The following is an 18,564-nucleotide window of genomic DNA, read 5'->3' on the forward strand; positions in this document are numbered from 1 at the left end:
GTTGTCGATGGGGTAGTAGGTAGACATATTATAATATATGTGTATGACGATCGTTGTAACGATATGTTAATAAGAGATTAAGACAAGAGTACAGATATAGCACACATACACACACACGCGCGCGCGCACACACATAGTACACACACACACACACATGTGCACACAAACACATACACACGCGTTTACACACACACACACATGCACACACACACACACACACACACACACACACACACATACACACGCGTTTACACACACACACACACACACACACACACACACACATGTACACACACACACACATGCATGTGTACACACACGCACACACACACACATGTGCACACACACACGCAAAGACATACACACATGCACAGACACACATACCTTTGTCATGCTTATCTCTTTTGACAGTAAAACTTTTATTATAGAAAAATAACGTTCTACTGTAAGTTAGCTTGGGTAATGAGTGCAAGTTGCATATGTACAAATACATACGTGCTTACTTCAAATAAAAATACAGGACAAGCTAGGCAAAGAAAATGAAGTATATATGTACATATTGATTTTTTCTAGTACTAAGGGTTACGAGCAAACAACTTAGTAACTGTACAGTAAGAATAAGTTGCGTTGAATACAATAAACACAACGCTTGATGAAAGTAGCAACAGGACTGCATGAACTGAGCGCAGGACAACATGAACGCGTCAACAACTTATTACAAGGTAGTACTAAATGAAATCGCAAGGTGGCGCTACTACACCATCTTCAGGCTTGTTATGCATCTACATGTACATGTAGGGAACACCGAGCAAAACCATGATTTACATTTCCTACATTTTGCATGTCTTTAATCGAGGCACGTCACGATATGAGTCTATATTATATTTCTTATAAGCAAAATATGAAAGTATATACGTTTGAAAGACAAAAAATTATGAGAACCAGATCTTGATCTACAGATATACATTTCCATTTGAACTTCCATTAGTTATAGATTATTCGATATTTGAACATGCCCTGTACATGTAAATGTTATTTTCCACCACTCTATAAAGTGTTTCTTTATTGAATAATATGTTATTTTCATATAGAGTTTCTATATAGTTTATACGAAAACATTTATTTTACATGTTTAGAGTTAAAACTTTGGATCGAACACAAAAAGTTCTCTCACCCAAAGCTTCCGACCAGTCACTCTGGTCTTCCTCAGTAGACTGGTCGAAAGCTCTAGGTGAGAGAACTTTTTGTGTTGGATCTAAAGTTTTAACTCTAAACATTTAACTACCAACACAGATGAACTTCCATGTCATTTATTTTACATAAACCGTAGCCTCTTGATGTTGAGAGACTGTACGATGTTGTTCATGCCCCCGCCTTCCCTCTTGCTGAACGCCTTGCTGATGTACTCCGGCACGGTGAAGCCCGTCTGCACGCTGATGAAGCCGTTCCACAGCGCGAAGGCCGGGTACAGCGGCTCCGCACGATCCACGGTGATCTCGTGAATCAAACTCTTCTTCTCGGCATCAAAGAACGCCAGTCTCCCAGAATCACAGTCCACGTACACTCCCACCCTCTCCAAATGTCCCAACAAGCGGATTTTATCCTTAATTCTATCATGGCGCACGGAGTATTCCTCAATCGTCCTGTCCAGGCACCACGACAAAGGGTTGCTACCAACGAACAGGTCCCGGGGGGTGTTCTTCAGGGCCAGCCCCACGCGGTAGGAGGAGCTGAAGCTGACATCCACCTCCCAGTAGTGACTCCCCCGGGACAGCGCCACGTCACCCAGTACTGCAGGGTTACCCGCGAAGTTTCTCCCATCCATAAACCTGGATAAGGAATAATAGTTGATAAACATGATACAACGATAACGCCAATGTTTCCCTACTTCATACACCTACTTAGGCCACACCGTCTTAATTTTATGGATGACATCCTCTGAAGACCCCCAAACTAGTGCGCGCGGGCGAATAAAAAAAATTCCGGCGAAAAATTAAAATGCTACTATACCACGAGAATACAAAGCTGGTATTTTGAATTTGCGACGTACACGACAAGCCGGCACATGCTGGCTTTTTGCGAAGTTTTGAATCGGCACTGTACGAATGTACTGAGATCTGGAGCTTCGTGGAGCTTCCGGGGGTGTCGTCCTCCAGAGTTACCACCGGCTCCCTATTGTCGCTAACTAGCATGGACTACCCAAGCCTAGATAGAGCCAAGCCAAAGGGATAGTTGAGTTGTTTGGGACTTTTGAATATAAAAATCTTTGAAAGATTGCACCAGAAGACTAGCCACTACTAGCGTGACTGTACAGATCTAACTGTCATTCCGTAAGGAGCCCAGGAGCTGCCCAAGATAGAACCCTCACTGATAAGTCATCAGGACTGGCACGTTCGGACGCCGATGTACCGATAACGTATCACAGTCAGACCACATCCCGACTAGAGATTCCAGATAGTTCAGGCAGATACTACCACAGACACGTCCATACATGGAGGTACAGTCGTCATTGTGGAGATACATGAGATATCCGCGGGGCCACCTTCCGGCTAAACTTGAAGTTGAGCAATGTTTACTGTTAATCAAAGTTCTGCTCTAGCTGTATCATGCATGCAAGCATGAATGAATGAATGAAGACCTCTTTATTTTAAATGCATCCAATGCGATTTCAGAGCAGCAAATCTTGAAATATTCTGAAGAAGGCAATCTTCATGATATTGACACATACTGCTTCACATTATCACATTTCAATCAGTATTTCATACGTTGGGTGGGTATTTAAAACTGCAGAAACAAGCCACTATACCATTGGGATAGTGTCAATATACATTGGGATAGTGTGGTTTGAACTCAGTATGTAGATAAGTGACTAGAATATTTATTGACTTTGAAAAATCAGGTCTCCAAGCCATAAAAACTGCACTGGATGCCTTTAAGACTAACATATGTTAGGACATTCGATTTATATCTATACCTTCATAACCCAACAGAACCAGAGAGCCCGTTACCTTCCTCTCGTCCTATCGGCGACCTTCTTGATGGTGTCGGTGTCCTCCTGTCGGTCTCCCCGCTCGATGGTCAGACCGTCCTCCAGGATCCTCAGCTCCCGGTGGGCCGTGGTCCGGTCCAGCCCGAAGCTCAGACCTGTTGTGGTCATAAAAAAAGAAGCAGAACTTGAAACTCTACCACTGGGTAAAATTAGGAGATCACTTCCAGACGTTTCAAGTGACATCCGTCAGTCTTCTTCCATGCCATGGATAGGTTTGGTCCAGATTGACTCCAGCCCGAAGCTCAGACCTGTACAATCACGGTAACAAGTAGGAGAACTTAGTCACAGAAAAATCAAACCCCACTACTGGATTTTACTTAATTTATTACGAAACCTTTAGCCCTGCTGGGCTAATCTTTCAAGGCTCAAACACGATAAATATAAAATGGCATAACTACATGGCACAGACAAAGTACAGTAAATACATTAAAAAGACATACTTACATCACTATATCAACAGTAAACACACAAATAAACATTAACCTAAAAGTAAAGGGCGAGGGTCTAGGTGACACTGTTTGGATAATAGCTGTCTTGAAGCTGGGTAGATCACAGTGTCTTAACGTCCAAAGCACAATCACACGATCACACGATCCAGAAAGAAATAATTGAATACGGAGATAACTTTCGTAAGCTTCGAGTGGCATCCAAAACTCTTCTTAGGCGTCACACTATTGAACTAACAGAACTGGTCAACACTTATATAGGAGGAGAACTTAGATTTGCTAGGAGATATTCAATAAATTGACAGTTAAATTATCAAACACGACCATCTGACAGTGACGCACACTATACCAGAGCTGGATCAGGGGACGTTTCACCTAGTAGAGATATAACGTTACCCTCCTCACATGAAATAAATTCAAGAACCTATCCTGAAATACGAATTGATACATAGTCTGAATGACTGCACCTGGGGCATCAGTTTGAAGTGATGTCACCTGGGCCAAAGAACTGTAGACCTTTGCATCGTCAGTAGATTCCTGCCACGTAACCTTAACAACCGTGCTGATGTTAGAATCCATGCCATGGACGTGGCCAGTTCCAGAGCTGGTAGAAACGCTAAAGTAAAACTACAAGTTCCTACAGGCCTAGCCTCCTCCGTTGTTTCGTCAGAGTTTAGGCAGACTTTTGCAGACGACGTCGCACTGACAGAAAGGTGTCCAGACTGTAGCGTATCCCACTAAAACATACGGTCTTCCTGAACGTCATAACTTGCCAAAATGTTGAATCTCTTCTTCTACAGATGGGCTTTAGACGCTATTTGACCCCGTTGAATGCTCTGAATTTACAGAAGCCCTCAAATTCTTGACCTTAGACCTATGTACAAGCCGCCATGTGGTCGGGGTTTCAGTGGGGTTATCCAGGCCTGATAGCAATGTACATGTATGTGCTCGATAATGGTATAATGTTTGCAAATATGGTGATGACCATCGTTACAGCCTTCTGGTCAGCGTTTGAGCAGATTGTTTTAATGTCCGTAATCTCAAGAGGTCATCTGTCCACAGAAATAGAGAGGGAGGAGATTGAAGCATGTGCTACATGTGTGTAATCAGAAGAATATGGTGTAAAATAATGATTATGGTCAGCTGTTGAAAGAAGTAACATTTCTCTATAACCTATCCTCTGGCCGCAAAGTTGGACTCCCTCCCTCACAAACGAAACGTTGCTTAACATTGTCTCTCTTCTACAGATTCTTTCCCCGGCGCTGTCCAGAATATTTTTGTTTATATTCCAACATCTATTCACAAGACGTGGTGACGACACACTCAAGTTTTTTCAACTTATAGTAATGCCGCCACCAACACAGGGGACAATACAATACTCATTTTCACCTGAGCGAAGTGGGGAAAGTCATGTTAAGTGCCTCTCCCAAGGGCACAAGATCGGTGGCATATCAGGACTCGAACCCGGAACCTCTTCGGTACGAGTCAAGAACTCTGCCGCTACGCCAGTGACACTACCCCACAGAAGGAATTTTGCTAATCATCCCACCACTGAGAACATTTCAGCGTGCCACTAGGTTCTCCTCCAGTTCACATCGTCACACCGTTCAAATTCCTGTTTCAAAGTCCTTCTACAGCAACAGTTTCTTTCCCTGGACTTCAAAATTATGGAACTCCCTCCCACTGACACATCAGTCGAATACAATCCTCAAGATTTCAAAATAAAAATTCACTGCCATCTTTGGCATATATCTGTTGTACCACCCGGTGAGCTTAGTGCCTTAAGAAGTGCATCATCAAGTTGTTTCAATATAAGTCAATACCATGACCATGACCACATGGGTCTCTGTCACAGTTATTTCATATGGAGGACCACACAATAATAGCCGCAGCCAAAATAGAATTTCTAAAGCCTCACCACAAATAGCCTCTTTGACGCAACAGGATACATAAAACAGAAAAGATACGGACTATATAGTGCAAGAGGATCACCCCTATCCGTAAGTTAAAGACCAAACGGTATGAGATGAAACTTGTCAACAACGCCCGTTCAGGGAGGCGAAGGGCAAGCGGAGGGCAGGCGGAGGCAAAGGTCCTGTGACCCGTGCACCGTACATAGATATTGCGGTGAAGCGTGTTGTTGAAGATCTGGTAATGATTGGCCCCTTTGACCTATTCCTTACCGCGTACGTAATAGGGGTCGGGGCAGCTACCAATGTGAAACACGTAGTGAAGATACCGATACAGATACAAATGTACATGGTGACTGATATCTATACTATAACTATATATAGGTTTGGGTTTGGGCTTATATCTTGCGTGTTTTTAGGCTTTTTCTCTTGGACTTCCTTCATTACACTGGTATCTTTTCTACGCCCCCCCCAAAAAAAGCGTAAAAAAGGTACCAGTGCAAAAAAGATCTAGAAAGCCCTATAAAAGAGCCTAAAACATACAAAAAATAGCCAAAACCAAAACTTCTGCTTGGAAAGTATGATTTCTAGGCAAGTATTATTTCCATTGGTGTTATGAATATGATAGGACGTTCTCTGATTATTTTTGTCCCAAATAACTAGAGACGTTTGAATGACAGTGTTCCCTGACAGAACGGTTGGACACGCATAGGCTATGTCGGACCTATTAAAGCCCTTCATCAAAAACATAACGACATGTCTTCCGTATCCTACAGTTGCTATTTATGCACGTCTGGTCTCATACTGGCACGTGTAGCATGCAGAGCAAACACAACAGTGGGTCTTCTGAATGTCGACAGTACGATAGATGGCAACTCCATGAAAAATACAATAGAATTGCATATAAATGTACACGTACATAAATGTAAGGAAAGGAAAGGATAATCAAGAAAGGAACATAAATAACTGGTTTTGTCTGTGCAAATTGTCTGTGTCTTTGTGATTTCACGACTTTAGAAATTGGGTTTGTCTGTGACTACCTCCGGATCCATTCGTCAAAGTTTCACTCAAGGACCACACACCCTTCGGTTTCTTTTCTCAATCATCTTCCCCCTCCTTGGTCGTGGACTAGTCCTGCATTGGTGCCCCCCCCCCTCCAATAGGGGTCAGGCATGCCCTGCGTCAGCACTGTCCTGGGGACGAGATGACTCAAAATAGAACACCGCAAAAATATTCACGGGGTTAACGGAACTAGGACGACCGTATGCCTTAGGGCCGGGCCTAACCAAATCAACTACAGAGAAAGGGGATAAAGTAGATAATACCTCTACATCTGGTATTGTATATATTCTGAACAACAATTATAGAATAAATAATAAGATTGTCAACGTTGTACTCTTTGTTTCGCTATGGCATCATGCAATCTATGGTATGCCCCAAATCCCGAGGGAATGCTTTCTATATTCCCGCCATTTTGATTCATGAAGCGATGTCGGTGGCTGACTTTTATGACCTTTCACATGACGTCACTTTGTATCTGAGTCCCAAATTGAACAATGTCAGAAATAGATGAACTTGAGCATTTGCACTACACTGCACTTGGGGCATGGCTTTTCAGGATACTTCGATTTGTGGATAGACAATATAGTGTGCAAACACTCGACGGTGTTATTGTAATATCTCCACCCTCCATAGCATGCTATTATGTAACGTTACTGCGTTAACGTTTTTGATGCTTGCCACAATATAATTTTAACAATTGAAAAAGACAATGCCAGTCAGCAAGCCGGATTAACTGGCTACAAGATACTACCATGAAACCGCACATCGAAGAACAACGGCACTTCTAGCTGGTCCATGTTAAATTTCACTACATTCTCTCTACAGCTGCGTCTCGTCCTCCTCCCCCTAGCGGTATTGTCTTACACCTACATTTATTTTTATCCATTTCTGATTAACAGCCAAGCGAGACGGTGTAATGGGTTTATCGCACTGCAGCATAACATTTTTGTTTTGTTTTCCACACAGAACATTTCGCCACCAAAATACGTAAACACGTAAAGTAACAGCTCCGAAAATACAATATAGATTTCACCATCAATTTATGACCTGACACAGAGTTGTTGGTATAGGATTTCTCTCTTAACGTAATTCACCTGTGTTGTCAATCAAATTTAGTACCTTTGTAGGCCATATTTCACCTCACAGTTATGGTACTGTCTAATATTTTTCAATTCATCTATGACAGAAAACATCTGTATTAAACAATGATCTGGCCTGATCTGAGGGAAAGAAGGCATAAGAAAGTACACTAACGTGTAAGTTTTAAACATCAGAGTTTCCCATGGGTTGTACATTGGGCACGAAGCCCGTAAGTAACCGAACAGTCTTACGAGTTTAGCAGACTGTTACAAGCATGCTTGAAACATTCCCAAAGAGCAATTGCAAGCTACGAAACAGTTCTGAAATGCTCTTGAAATATATTTTGAATATAAATTGAATACACGCTTGATTCTTAATTATAAAGGCATCCAATGCAATTTCAAAGCGGCAATATGGTACTGGAAATATTCTGAATAAGGCAATCTGTTCTGAATAAGGCAATCTGTTATAATATATATTGATACTGCCCCACGTTACTAACTGTCGTTAGTACATTTGCGACAGTATTTCATACCTTGAGCATTATAAACAATGCAGAAACAAGCCCCAAAATGAGTCTTTTATCTATATTGAATTTATTTTCTGTGTGGTATCCTACCCCAAAAGTCAAACCCAGAACACTACGAGTAACCGTTTTCCGTCACAGTTTTCGGCACTTTTGCTCATTGAATGTCGATATACATTGGGTCAGTATTCAAATTATTGGTATACATAGATAAGTGACCGAAATACTTTAAAAAAATCTGTTTTAGGCCGAAAAAAAACTGTATTTAACGTGAAGAAGATATGATAAACAAGTACAGCACACGAAGGCATCAGCACTTGCGGTTGCGTGGCGAAACTTGAAATTGATCCGGGAATTAATCTTCAACACGGCATAACCCTGTCAACTTCCGATAGTCCTCAAAACAAACCACACCCAAATGGGGAAGTGGGGGAGGGCTAACTAAGCCAATTATACCATATACGAGCCAGTTTACTATTGCCTAATGCTTGATGCTGAGTAAGAATTAACGTCCACGTTTCTTCTTGTCAATGTCATTCTGTATCTCTATCTGTATAGCCGGTATAAACGCCCTTCGGTGTAACACACCAGCTAATACAATATCACTTGTATAATATACTCTCTGGACACGCTATCATTGAGGTCGTATGTCATACCTCTAGTATATAATTTCAATCATAAAACATAAATAAAAGCGTCCACATTTCAGTGGTACTTATAAAGTACCTCCAATGTGGTACTAACACCGACCTTCTGCACCGTCTTCCCCCTCTTCCATGATCGGCATTGCCCCGTTTACTTCACCGAGAGACTCGTCGTGCAGTATCGGTACCAGCCCGGCCGCTCACGCTAGCGGTATAACGCCTTCAATCCGCACTGACTATGCCGTCCCTGCTGCCGAGCCGAGTTAGAATCCAGGCCGTACACTGACTGACAACTCTCCCGGTCTGCTATAACAGAGCCAGAGGCCGGACCACCAAGTTAGTCCTATATTTTAGCAGCTGTAAGTGCGGAGAGAGGACGGCCGACGACTGAGGCGTTTGACAGAACCACTAAAAATAAAATGAACGGTTCTCCGGAGAACACCCGGGGCGGTCTTCGGGCCAGGCCACGGCAAGTTTGTTACTTGTGTACCGTCCGAACCGTATTCAAACTGGAAGAGCAAGAGTGACTTCGCCTTTGCCGTCTTCAGGCTGCTACCGTCAATGCCTTGCACGCAAGAGAGCAAAGATTGGAGCTGTAAAACTATAGGGTATTCCGAGTAAGAATACCCCTTGTGCATATAGCAAGGCTTCAATGCTTAAGTCTTGACCTATATTGAATGTAACTTTGACGTTGAAATTTTACATCAAGCTTCAAATCTTGATACCAAACGACTAACTACATCTGTGCAGCCAATGGAGTTTGTAGGGTTTGCAAAATTTGAAAAAAAAAAGATCTTTAATGTCGATATTATTCTACTCATTTTTTAAACTTTTTATGTACATACTAAATTGAACAACACTATACCAATATATTTTGACTTTAATGAAACAAAAATAAATTAAATGTGGGGCAGTATGTATATGTGTCAATATCATACATATTGCCTTATTCAGAATAACCCAGTTTTGCCGCCCTGAAATTACATTGGATGCCTTTAAGCTATTTGTGTCACTCCTGTTTCTAGGTCGTCCCAATTATTCTATCCTGACAAGAGACGACTTGTCCACAGTACAGACGGACTTCTGTGGTTCGTTAGCATGCTAACCCGGCGCCCGGGGTGCCGTGAGTGGCTCGCCGCTTATTCCAGCGGGATGCCGCCGTACATATCAAAGAAGGGACCTTGATCATGAAAACAAGCCACGATTAGTATGTTTTACGTCGGCTCCAATTCCAAAGCCGACGATTTTAATGGGGTTATATAGTGTTCACAGGGAAAGGCTTAGTAGTGATGAACAGCAACAGCTAGGGGAATAAGTCAAAGTGCATCAAGGGGGTTCTTGATTTATCACAGGCAAGGCCGAAGGCCAGAAAAGGTAGTTTTAACGGTGATGCTCCAAGCGGAAAACTTACAAACTGCAGGCGCTAAAATTTCCAGCTTCAAGTATCATAATTATTACAGAACGTATATAAACCCCAAATCTTTCTGCAACAGAATTCTCTTCAAAGGGCGAGGCTGCAAGCTTCTCTTTTTACCCTTCTCCATCCCAACAGAGCTCACCCAAAGCCAGTCCCTGATTGGCCACAGCCCTACAGACCGTTACGTTCAAATTACAAACGTAAACGGACGGTGAAGTACGTACCTTGACCTGAACTTGATATTCAAGGTCAGACAACGATGTCTAACACTCTTTTATCCGCCTTTTATCACACCAGAGGCCTCATAAACCACTCCTGGACAAGTAAATAACAGGCGAAATTACTCTAACTTCTGTTCGTCGTGATTGATCTAAATCAAGGTAAGGCCACAGCAAGTAAATTTTATGGATGACATCCTCCGCAGACTCCAAATCTAATGCGAGCGGGTGAAAAAAACAAGGCGGGCCGAAAAAAACAAGGTTCCTACATTTTAAAATTTTGACTCAATCATTGTACAAATGGTTTTGATTCAGTGGGAACATCACATATACACAGCCAGCATCACATATCAGTGCATCCAAGTAAGAAACAAAACATTAATTCAGAGCCTTTTCTTGTCTCATCTCTTTATAGTTATCTGCCATCCACCTTCCGGCATGGCAACAGACATCTTTGCCCATTTTCGGTATGTTGACCACTGTCAGAAGGCAACAAAATTTTTTTTTTATTTTTTTCCAAAATCAGGCAAAAATTATTGCCCGCGCTGATGTCATCCATAAAAATTACTTGCTGTGGCCTAAGTCGGAGTGACCTTGAAGTTCAGGGCAGAACGCCGCTGGCAACATGGCTGGATTAGGAATAAGTCGGTAGTAAATTACCGGTATCCAGCCGAGAACCAGACGAGGAAAGTCGCGACCTCAATTAGAGACTCATAAGTACTTCTGGGTCTGTTCAAGGACATTATACAGTAAGTATAATGTATTATGTCTATGGTCTGTTCAAACAGCGAACTGCGGTTTCGCATAGCATTAAACTAGTCTTAGTTCTTGCAAAACGTTTCTAGTCTGTCATTTTCAGTTTGCCTTATTATGTCCAGGAAAGTAAGTGTCAGTTGACATACGATTCGAGCTAAGTGAACGTTTGCGACTAAATGATACTTTTTATGGTTGGAATAATTGTGCAACTTTAGTTATGTTTACCGAAGGAAAACATTGTTTTTGCTACGTTTCTTCTTCTTCTCCAAACAGTGACCTCTGACCTGACTGAACCAAGCTGTCTCTCACCATGGTAACTGGTGTTGGGTTACATAATGTTGCAATGTTATAGTAGGAGGGATTTAGACTTGTGTTTGAGTAAGAATTAACAGAGCAGACCATATGCGAAGGTAAACATTATACACTTTCTTTGAAAATGTTACTTTTCTAGTTATTAGTTATTTTTACAAAGATAAATGAGATATGATACAATAAAAATGTAGGTATTTGAAATAGAGCTGGATAAGTTCGCAATTCATGTCAGACATAAGTAATGAAATAACGTGTGTTCGGCCACATTTCTAATAGAAACATGCTACCATTCCAACAGAGTAGACAATTAAGATATCAAGCTAGAATTTATTCCCCTCTTAAGCTTAAGGGGACCATGACAGTAAGTAGATGATTGATTGTCTTAACGTTGACTGGTTGATTGTTTTAACAATGAAACAATAAAAGTGCTATTTGTTTGTTATCCATCCAAGTAAGTCAAGTATCCATTCACTGATGTCGGCATTCTTTGAAGTGTAACATTTGACCAATCCACGATGGCCCATATGTAAGGATATAAAACAGCATGTGCATGTAACAAGGGGCGTGACCCATGTCTCTGTACATGTCACACAGGGTGCGGAGGACGCCACAGTTTATGAGTAGAACAGCTTGGACTAGTTAGGAGTCCCACCCAGTCACACCCATGTCTGTAACGAATCCAATTTAGAGTCAGTCTGTAGGTTAGAAGTTTAACTGTTGGGCTGGTCCATTATATTTAGACATCATTATGATCATATAGGATAGACTGGAAAAATGCACATAGTCGGTCACACCCATTTTCAATGCCATGCAATGCAGTTTCAGGGTGGCAAAACCTTTTTTTTCAAAGTCAATTTTCTGTTCATTCTTTCAATGAAGTAAGTTGAATCAACCCTATCCCATAGCATACTGATATCTGTGAGGCAAAAATGCGACATTGCTGATGGAAAACGGTTGCTTGCTTTCTATCGTAGGTATTAGCAACTGGTTCTAGCTATTTATGGGCGGTGCCCAATAATAAAGAGACGCCTCACATAGCTTATTTGGGGGCTTAGGCTTCAAACGCTTCAATTGAAATGATGACGAGAAATAAGAAGTGGCAGTAAATGTCAGCATCAGACAAATTTCATCAATGGCCTGAATATCTTTGGTTTTGCCACCCTGAAATTGCATTGGATCTTCGTGAAGAGTAAGGAACAGTCTTATGTCTTAACATTCATTTTGTAACCTATATCGTTGTCTTATTTCATCTTTATTCAAAGAACCAACCCCTCGAATCTTGAATGGAACATCCCTACACTTCCAGGCTTCGTACAATTAGTTGCACACGACATTCCTAACCTGAAAGACCCATTTCAAACCTGATTAACTGTACTTCTTGAAGTGAGTTCAGTTAAATTAGCCTCTGTCTCCTGTATGATTGGGGGATAATTACCAGGATCACTCCACCCAATTGCACCTTGGCGCAGGTTACACTTTTGTGTTTGTTTTGGCCGTGAGGTACTTTTAGTTGTTAAGAAGATATATAACCTTTTAGGTGTCTTTTTTGGATAGCTTAAACAGAGCAAAAGTTCATACCAACGATACTGGCGTCAAAAAGGCTTGGTTTGCGCTTCTAGTACTTAAAGACATCCAAAGCAATTTAAGGGTGGCAAAAGTGGATTTTCAAAGTCAATATACTGGTGATTCTTTTAATGTAGCAAGTTGAGTCAATCCTATCCCATAGCATACTGATATGTGTGAGGCAAAAATGCAATGTCACTGACGGGAATTGTTTCGTAACGTAGCATGGTTCTAGCTATTTATGTGTGGTACCCCCCAAAAAATAAAGTGATTCCTCATGTAGCTTACTTTAAATATGAAATGATGACGACGCCGAAATGGCAGTAAATGTTACTGTAATCAGACAAAGTTCCTCATCCGGAATAGTAGTATATTTTTATTTTATTTTGCCGCCCTTTAATTCCATTGTATGCCCTGTGCTGAGTAACGGCCCTTCTCGACTGTACAGTACTATATTCCTCCCAAGTCACTATAAAGGTACACTCAACACGATTTCTGGCTCATTGCTAAGCCCACCAATTCCTACAAGCGTGCTGAACGCCCCCAGGTCACCACTGGTCGATTCTCCGTTTATTTTCACATGATAGGAAGTCACGTACAGTTTAACTCTGGCTCAGACAAGCCCTTACCGCAAATATGTTTGACAAAAGGTCAAATGGATCTGCGAGAATTAGAATCTGAGGTGATGATGACTACTTGACTCTGTAAAAATTCCGTGGGTGGACGCCTTATTCGCTTCTTCGTGTGATGTCTTAGAAGAAAGGTCACACCCAAGACACTTGAGACAAATAAAATAGACCTATATACTGAAATCGCGAAGTCCTCTACCGCTGCTGCTACAAAATGCTTACTTGCAGACCGACCAGGCACACTCGTAAACATCTTGTCGTAACATAATATGTCAAAAACCAGAACTATACTCTTTCAACAAAAAGAAACACTGCTCCATTCACCAACACTCCATTTAGTTTCCAAACATCGCTTCAGTCCCTCCCTCTAGTTCAAATAGATGGTTTGTTAACAACGTGCCGGGTCAAAAAAGGTGAAGCACATAATGTACTAGTATGTCATTGACTGTGTCACACAAGCGAGCCTATGCCGCAGTGAACTTTGCCAACGCCCACGTTTGTAGTCGTCCTGTTTGCCGTTGTGTGTTATAACAACGTGATGGCCCAGAAACCTGCTAATAACAACCCTTGAAATCGCCGTACGAGTTGACCTATTTGTACAGCGTGTTTGCGGAGTCCGCATTCGCAGGTAGGCTGAGAGAAAGTTGCTTACCTGATCCACCTGCCATGGCGGCGGGCGACGCCTCCGTACGGTACCGGGGGGAGGGAGGTGGCGTGCCCGGGACGCACACGTGTTGACCGGGGTTCCACCAGCACGATCGATACGTCCTGTCGAGACAGACTCCACAGTTTTACCTCAATGTTTGTGCAGGAAACTCGGCGGCTTGTTCAGTTGTTTGTAGCAGCAGACAGACGCTGCAAACTTGGCTTGCAGGTTACTCCCTTTCCGTTGTCGTCTTGTCAACCTCCTGCCTTTTTACACAACTGGCATGGAAGTCCGTAAATGAGCTAAGCGATACCTTTGACAAGGCTTGTTAGTTCTGGTCAAAACACCAGACGTACAAAGGGGCAGTGGACACGCGAGCTGTCCCCTTCACTCCAGCCCTAGTGACCAATTCACTCGGGGTCACCACAGGTCAATGCTTACTCTTGAAAGTAAACATGTAAACAACGCACGTCGTCGATTGAGCATGGTTTGGTGACGTCTTCAGAACTCTGCAAAAGCAAGCTTCAGTACAGTTCACCTCTCCAATCGCTCACGTACAAATAGGACAAAGTATACACGGCAATGTAAACCGGCGGTAGAAACTCGAGAGGAGGTAACTACGGTTCAAACCTAAAGTTTAAACGACGGGCTCCGACAGTGAGCCAATCACAGGTCAGCTAGCCTGGTCACTGGGATCGAGTTTCTCTGCCAGATCTCGTACCCATGTGCGTTGTTCATGATCAAGGTCTGCACTTGCCAAAGTCAACCCCAGGGTGAAACTCAATCTTTGTGAAGTATTTAATGACCTTTATTGTACATTTTTGGCCCCCTGGGACATATACACGTACTTGTACATGTATGTAACTGTTATGTTTAAATGTCTGATATACTCTAGTACGTTCGACTTCCGATCTTACGTGCTTCTTCATATTATTGTATAAATGTAGGAAGCTGTATGATTATTTAGAGTTGGTTTATCGAAGACTGCAAGGAATATGAATGTCTCTTTCCTGTTCTCTGAATATCTGAAGTGGGGGCATTTAATTATCACATAATGCTTCTTTCACTATTATACTGTTACAAAGGGCAATCTACAGCAAAATGTACCTCGTCTTCTACTTTACATAAAGTTGATAAACTACAAAATTGGCAGATTCTTTGCTCTAGAGGAGTGCGGGTATGTCTTCGTGATATTCTATTCACAATTTGTGACATATTTAATGCCACGGTATGCCAGCAGCTATGGATACAGTGTTTTTACCACTACCCAGCTTCGCTACTGAGATGTCCAAGTATCAATCAAAGCACAGGGCAGGGCGAGGGTCCAGTCTGGAATGCGGTTAGGGTTTAAGTTCAGCCCTCAGCAGACAAGCGAGCTCTGAGGCCTAGGGGAAAAATATTGTGTTTCCTGTTTCAGTCATTAAAAGATTAGGGTCGGTAGGTTGGGATTATCTTGTTTGTTTCTTTCTTTCTTTCTTTCTTTTTCTTTTTCTTTCTTTCTTTCTTTCTTTCTTTCTTTCTTTCTTTCTTTCTTTCTTTCTTTTTCTTTCTTTCCTTCTTTCCTTTCTTTCTTTCTTTCTTTCTTTCTTTTCTTTTCCTTTCTTTCTTTTCCTTTCTTTCTATCTTTTTTCTGTCTTTCTTTCTTTTCCTTTCTTTCTTTCTGTATTAGACTTTGGCAATCAGTCTAGTGATTGAACTTATACAATATGCGTACACGGTACAAAACATTTAAGTGTTGGAAAACTGATTGTACAACGTTTATTTCATCACTAACATGTCAGATCATGGAGCTAGAAAAGGTCGATCAGCTCGCAAAAATGCATGTCCCTTGTAGGGGTCCACACGAAAAAGGCTTGTTTCTCAGCCATGTCACCAGTTTTTTTCTAGGGTCGGCCCGGAAACAGGAAACACAACATTTTTCCCTAGGCCTGACGGCCCTCATCTGATCCGGTCTCAGAGCGGAGGGGTGCCGGGCGGCCTGCTGGAAACAATTGACCGGAGGGTACGGCAGGGAAGGCGGGGCTAATCTCGGAGGTACATGGATGGCCTTGGCTCGTTTGTTCTAACGTTCAGGGGCTTTTTTTGCAGCTGGAGGCGTCCAATGAAAAAACTGCTGCACAACAGCTGTAAAAACGGCTGATTGATGGAACTTTGAAGTACATCTACATGAAGATTAGATAGGGAAGGGATACGAGTAACCTTCATCTATCTAGCTACAGTATAGGTGTGACGAGAGAGTCAATTCATAAAACCACTACTGGTAAACCGGACAAAACAGAACATCTAGAGAGAGTGAGATGCAACCGAAAACCTTACATTCTCTCACCTTACAATTGTCATAAGAGGTGCGTAATAATCATACATAATAGTATACATACTAGTATAGGTGTAGTAAGAAACCAGACTTGTGAGTCATTGTTTGAACATAGAACTGAGTATCTCCATGACCTGTAGTTAGCTTAGTAAGGACATAGTTGTACAGTAAAGGTCTTTCATTCACTTAAAACGTCATAATGTCAAAGACTGCCCATAGGTTGGCAGTAAGACAAAAGTTTCATCAGTAGAAGGCAATGTTCCGCCCTATACAGATGGCATCTTTTCATTGCTGCTGTTACCCGTTCACACATGTATTAAATGTACATGCACAATGAGTTACAACTTAACAGTAAGCCCGAGACGTGCTGTAACAATAATACACTTCAAACACAAAACAGGTTCGGCACGTTTATATGGTTAAACAAACAGCTGCCTGTACTGAAGTACAGTTCAAGGAGCCTCGACACTTGTCTGAGGATTTATTGACATAAATTACGAGTCTACGTTTGGCCCCCAAATTCACGCGTAATTGCAGCCAGCATGAAAGCCTGGCTGTGCCCGGGTGATTTACGTTCAAGCGACGTAGAAGATATAGGAGTAATTTGAATTGTTGATATTGGGTCCTAACATCCGGGTACAGTAGCTATACTGTTGGGCTATGTTTTATCAGATTCTAACTGCGTACAAGGGACGAGAGGGGGTAGGTCAAAAAGTACGTTGAAAGGGGACTGTAACAAAGTCGAAAACAATTAAAAGACAAACTTGACTGCAGAAAAAATACACATACACAACGATTCATCGTTAAAAGATAGCGACAAAAAACTAGACAAACATTTGCTTTGAAACAAATACAGCCTATTTATAAATGAAGAAGTTGAATCAATGTAACAAAATGACAGAAGGAGGAGAAGAATAAACATGGGGGAAAACAACATATTTCATCCATACAATGGTATGAAGTGAAATACATGTATAAAATTTTATATTTGCCGATGAAATAGAACGGTAGAAGGTAGAACTGTGCCACGAGTTGCTTCAACACACGTGAAAATTCAAAAACATGTACAAAGCAAAGGCCCACTCTATCTCTCTAGACCTAAATTCCTTTTCCCTATTTCCTGGAGACCCCTAAAACGGCAATGTGTTTCATGATCAATTTAACGAGTTTTCTACAAAGGAGTGGTCGCTAAGGAACGTTGTATGGGCTCGTACCCACCCATCCTAACCACCCACCCCGCTATGTAGTCAGACCCTGCCCTGAATGTAGCTCTTGTCAGGTCGCCAGACGTTCCTATGTCTGCTATAATGATGACTGTTTAACCAGACTCCCAGCCTACCGAAGTAAGGTCACACAAATATAAGGACAAACATCCGCCTACATGTATAGACCGTAGTCACGGTACGGTACAATCTTGATATACATGTGAGGAAGAGTGTTACGTTTGATATCTTACTTACACTTCACTTACGTTTGCCATATCATTGGTGCCTATATCTTGGAGATGGCCACTATCATTTGTAAAACAATGAGATCATATATATATATATATATATATAGACCATGTACCAAGCCTCATTTGATTAAGACTATAGTAGTAGCATGCCATGTTTACATACTTAAGCCAATATCATATGTAGTGCTTTACAAAAGAGGGAATGCATTGTAACTTAGAGACGGAAACGTTTTACGTACATCATGTCAATACACTATTTGTAAACGTCCATATTCCTGTCGCTATAGTTTTATAGAATAGACTAGTGTTATAATAGTGAAATTGACTTCTTTGTCCTTGTTGCCATACATTGTAAATGTACAACTGTCGAGCAATAAAGTTTCTATCAAAATGCGGCCTCATAATATTTTTAAGTAGCTAGTACTTCACCTGTGTTCCATGACAACTTATGTCACCCTACACCCCCCCCCCCTCCCATAATCTCCAAGCAGATCCCTTTCGGTGGCAAGACAGTATCTATTAGCCAGAGGAGTTTT

General features: G+C 41.8%; 1 protein-coding gene across 1 annotated transcript in view; it reads right to left on the reverse strand.

Moving 5' to 3' along the window:
• Window positions 1-1,284: 1,284 nt before the first annotated feature.
• Window positions 1,285-18,564, reverse strand: part of LOC109463105 (E3 ubiquitin-protein ligase Midline-1-like) — an 18,437-nt gene continuing 1,157 nt past the window's right edge. Inside the window, exons 2-3 of the mRNA XM_019759821.1 lie at window positions 3,009-3,144; window positions 1,285-1,829 (exon numbers count right to left, since the gene is read on the reverse strand). Coding sequence (XP_019615380.1) covers window positions 1,316-1,829; window positions 3,009-3,144 — 650 coding nt within the window. The 3' untranslated portion in view covers window positions 1,285-1,315. The remainder of the gene's footprint in view (window positions 1,830-3,008; window positions 3,145-18,564) is intronic.

The sequence above is a fragment of the Branchiostoma belcheri genome, unplaced genomic scaffold (assembly GCF_001625305.1).
Source record: "Branchiostoma belcheri isolate BF01 breed outbred unplaced genomic scaffold, Haploidv18h27 scaffold1, whole genome shotgun sequence".
Taxonomy (NCBI): domain Eukaryota; kingdom Metazoa; phylum Chordata; class Leptocardii; order Amphioxiformes; family Branchiostomatidae; genus Branchiostoma; species Branchiostoma belcheri.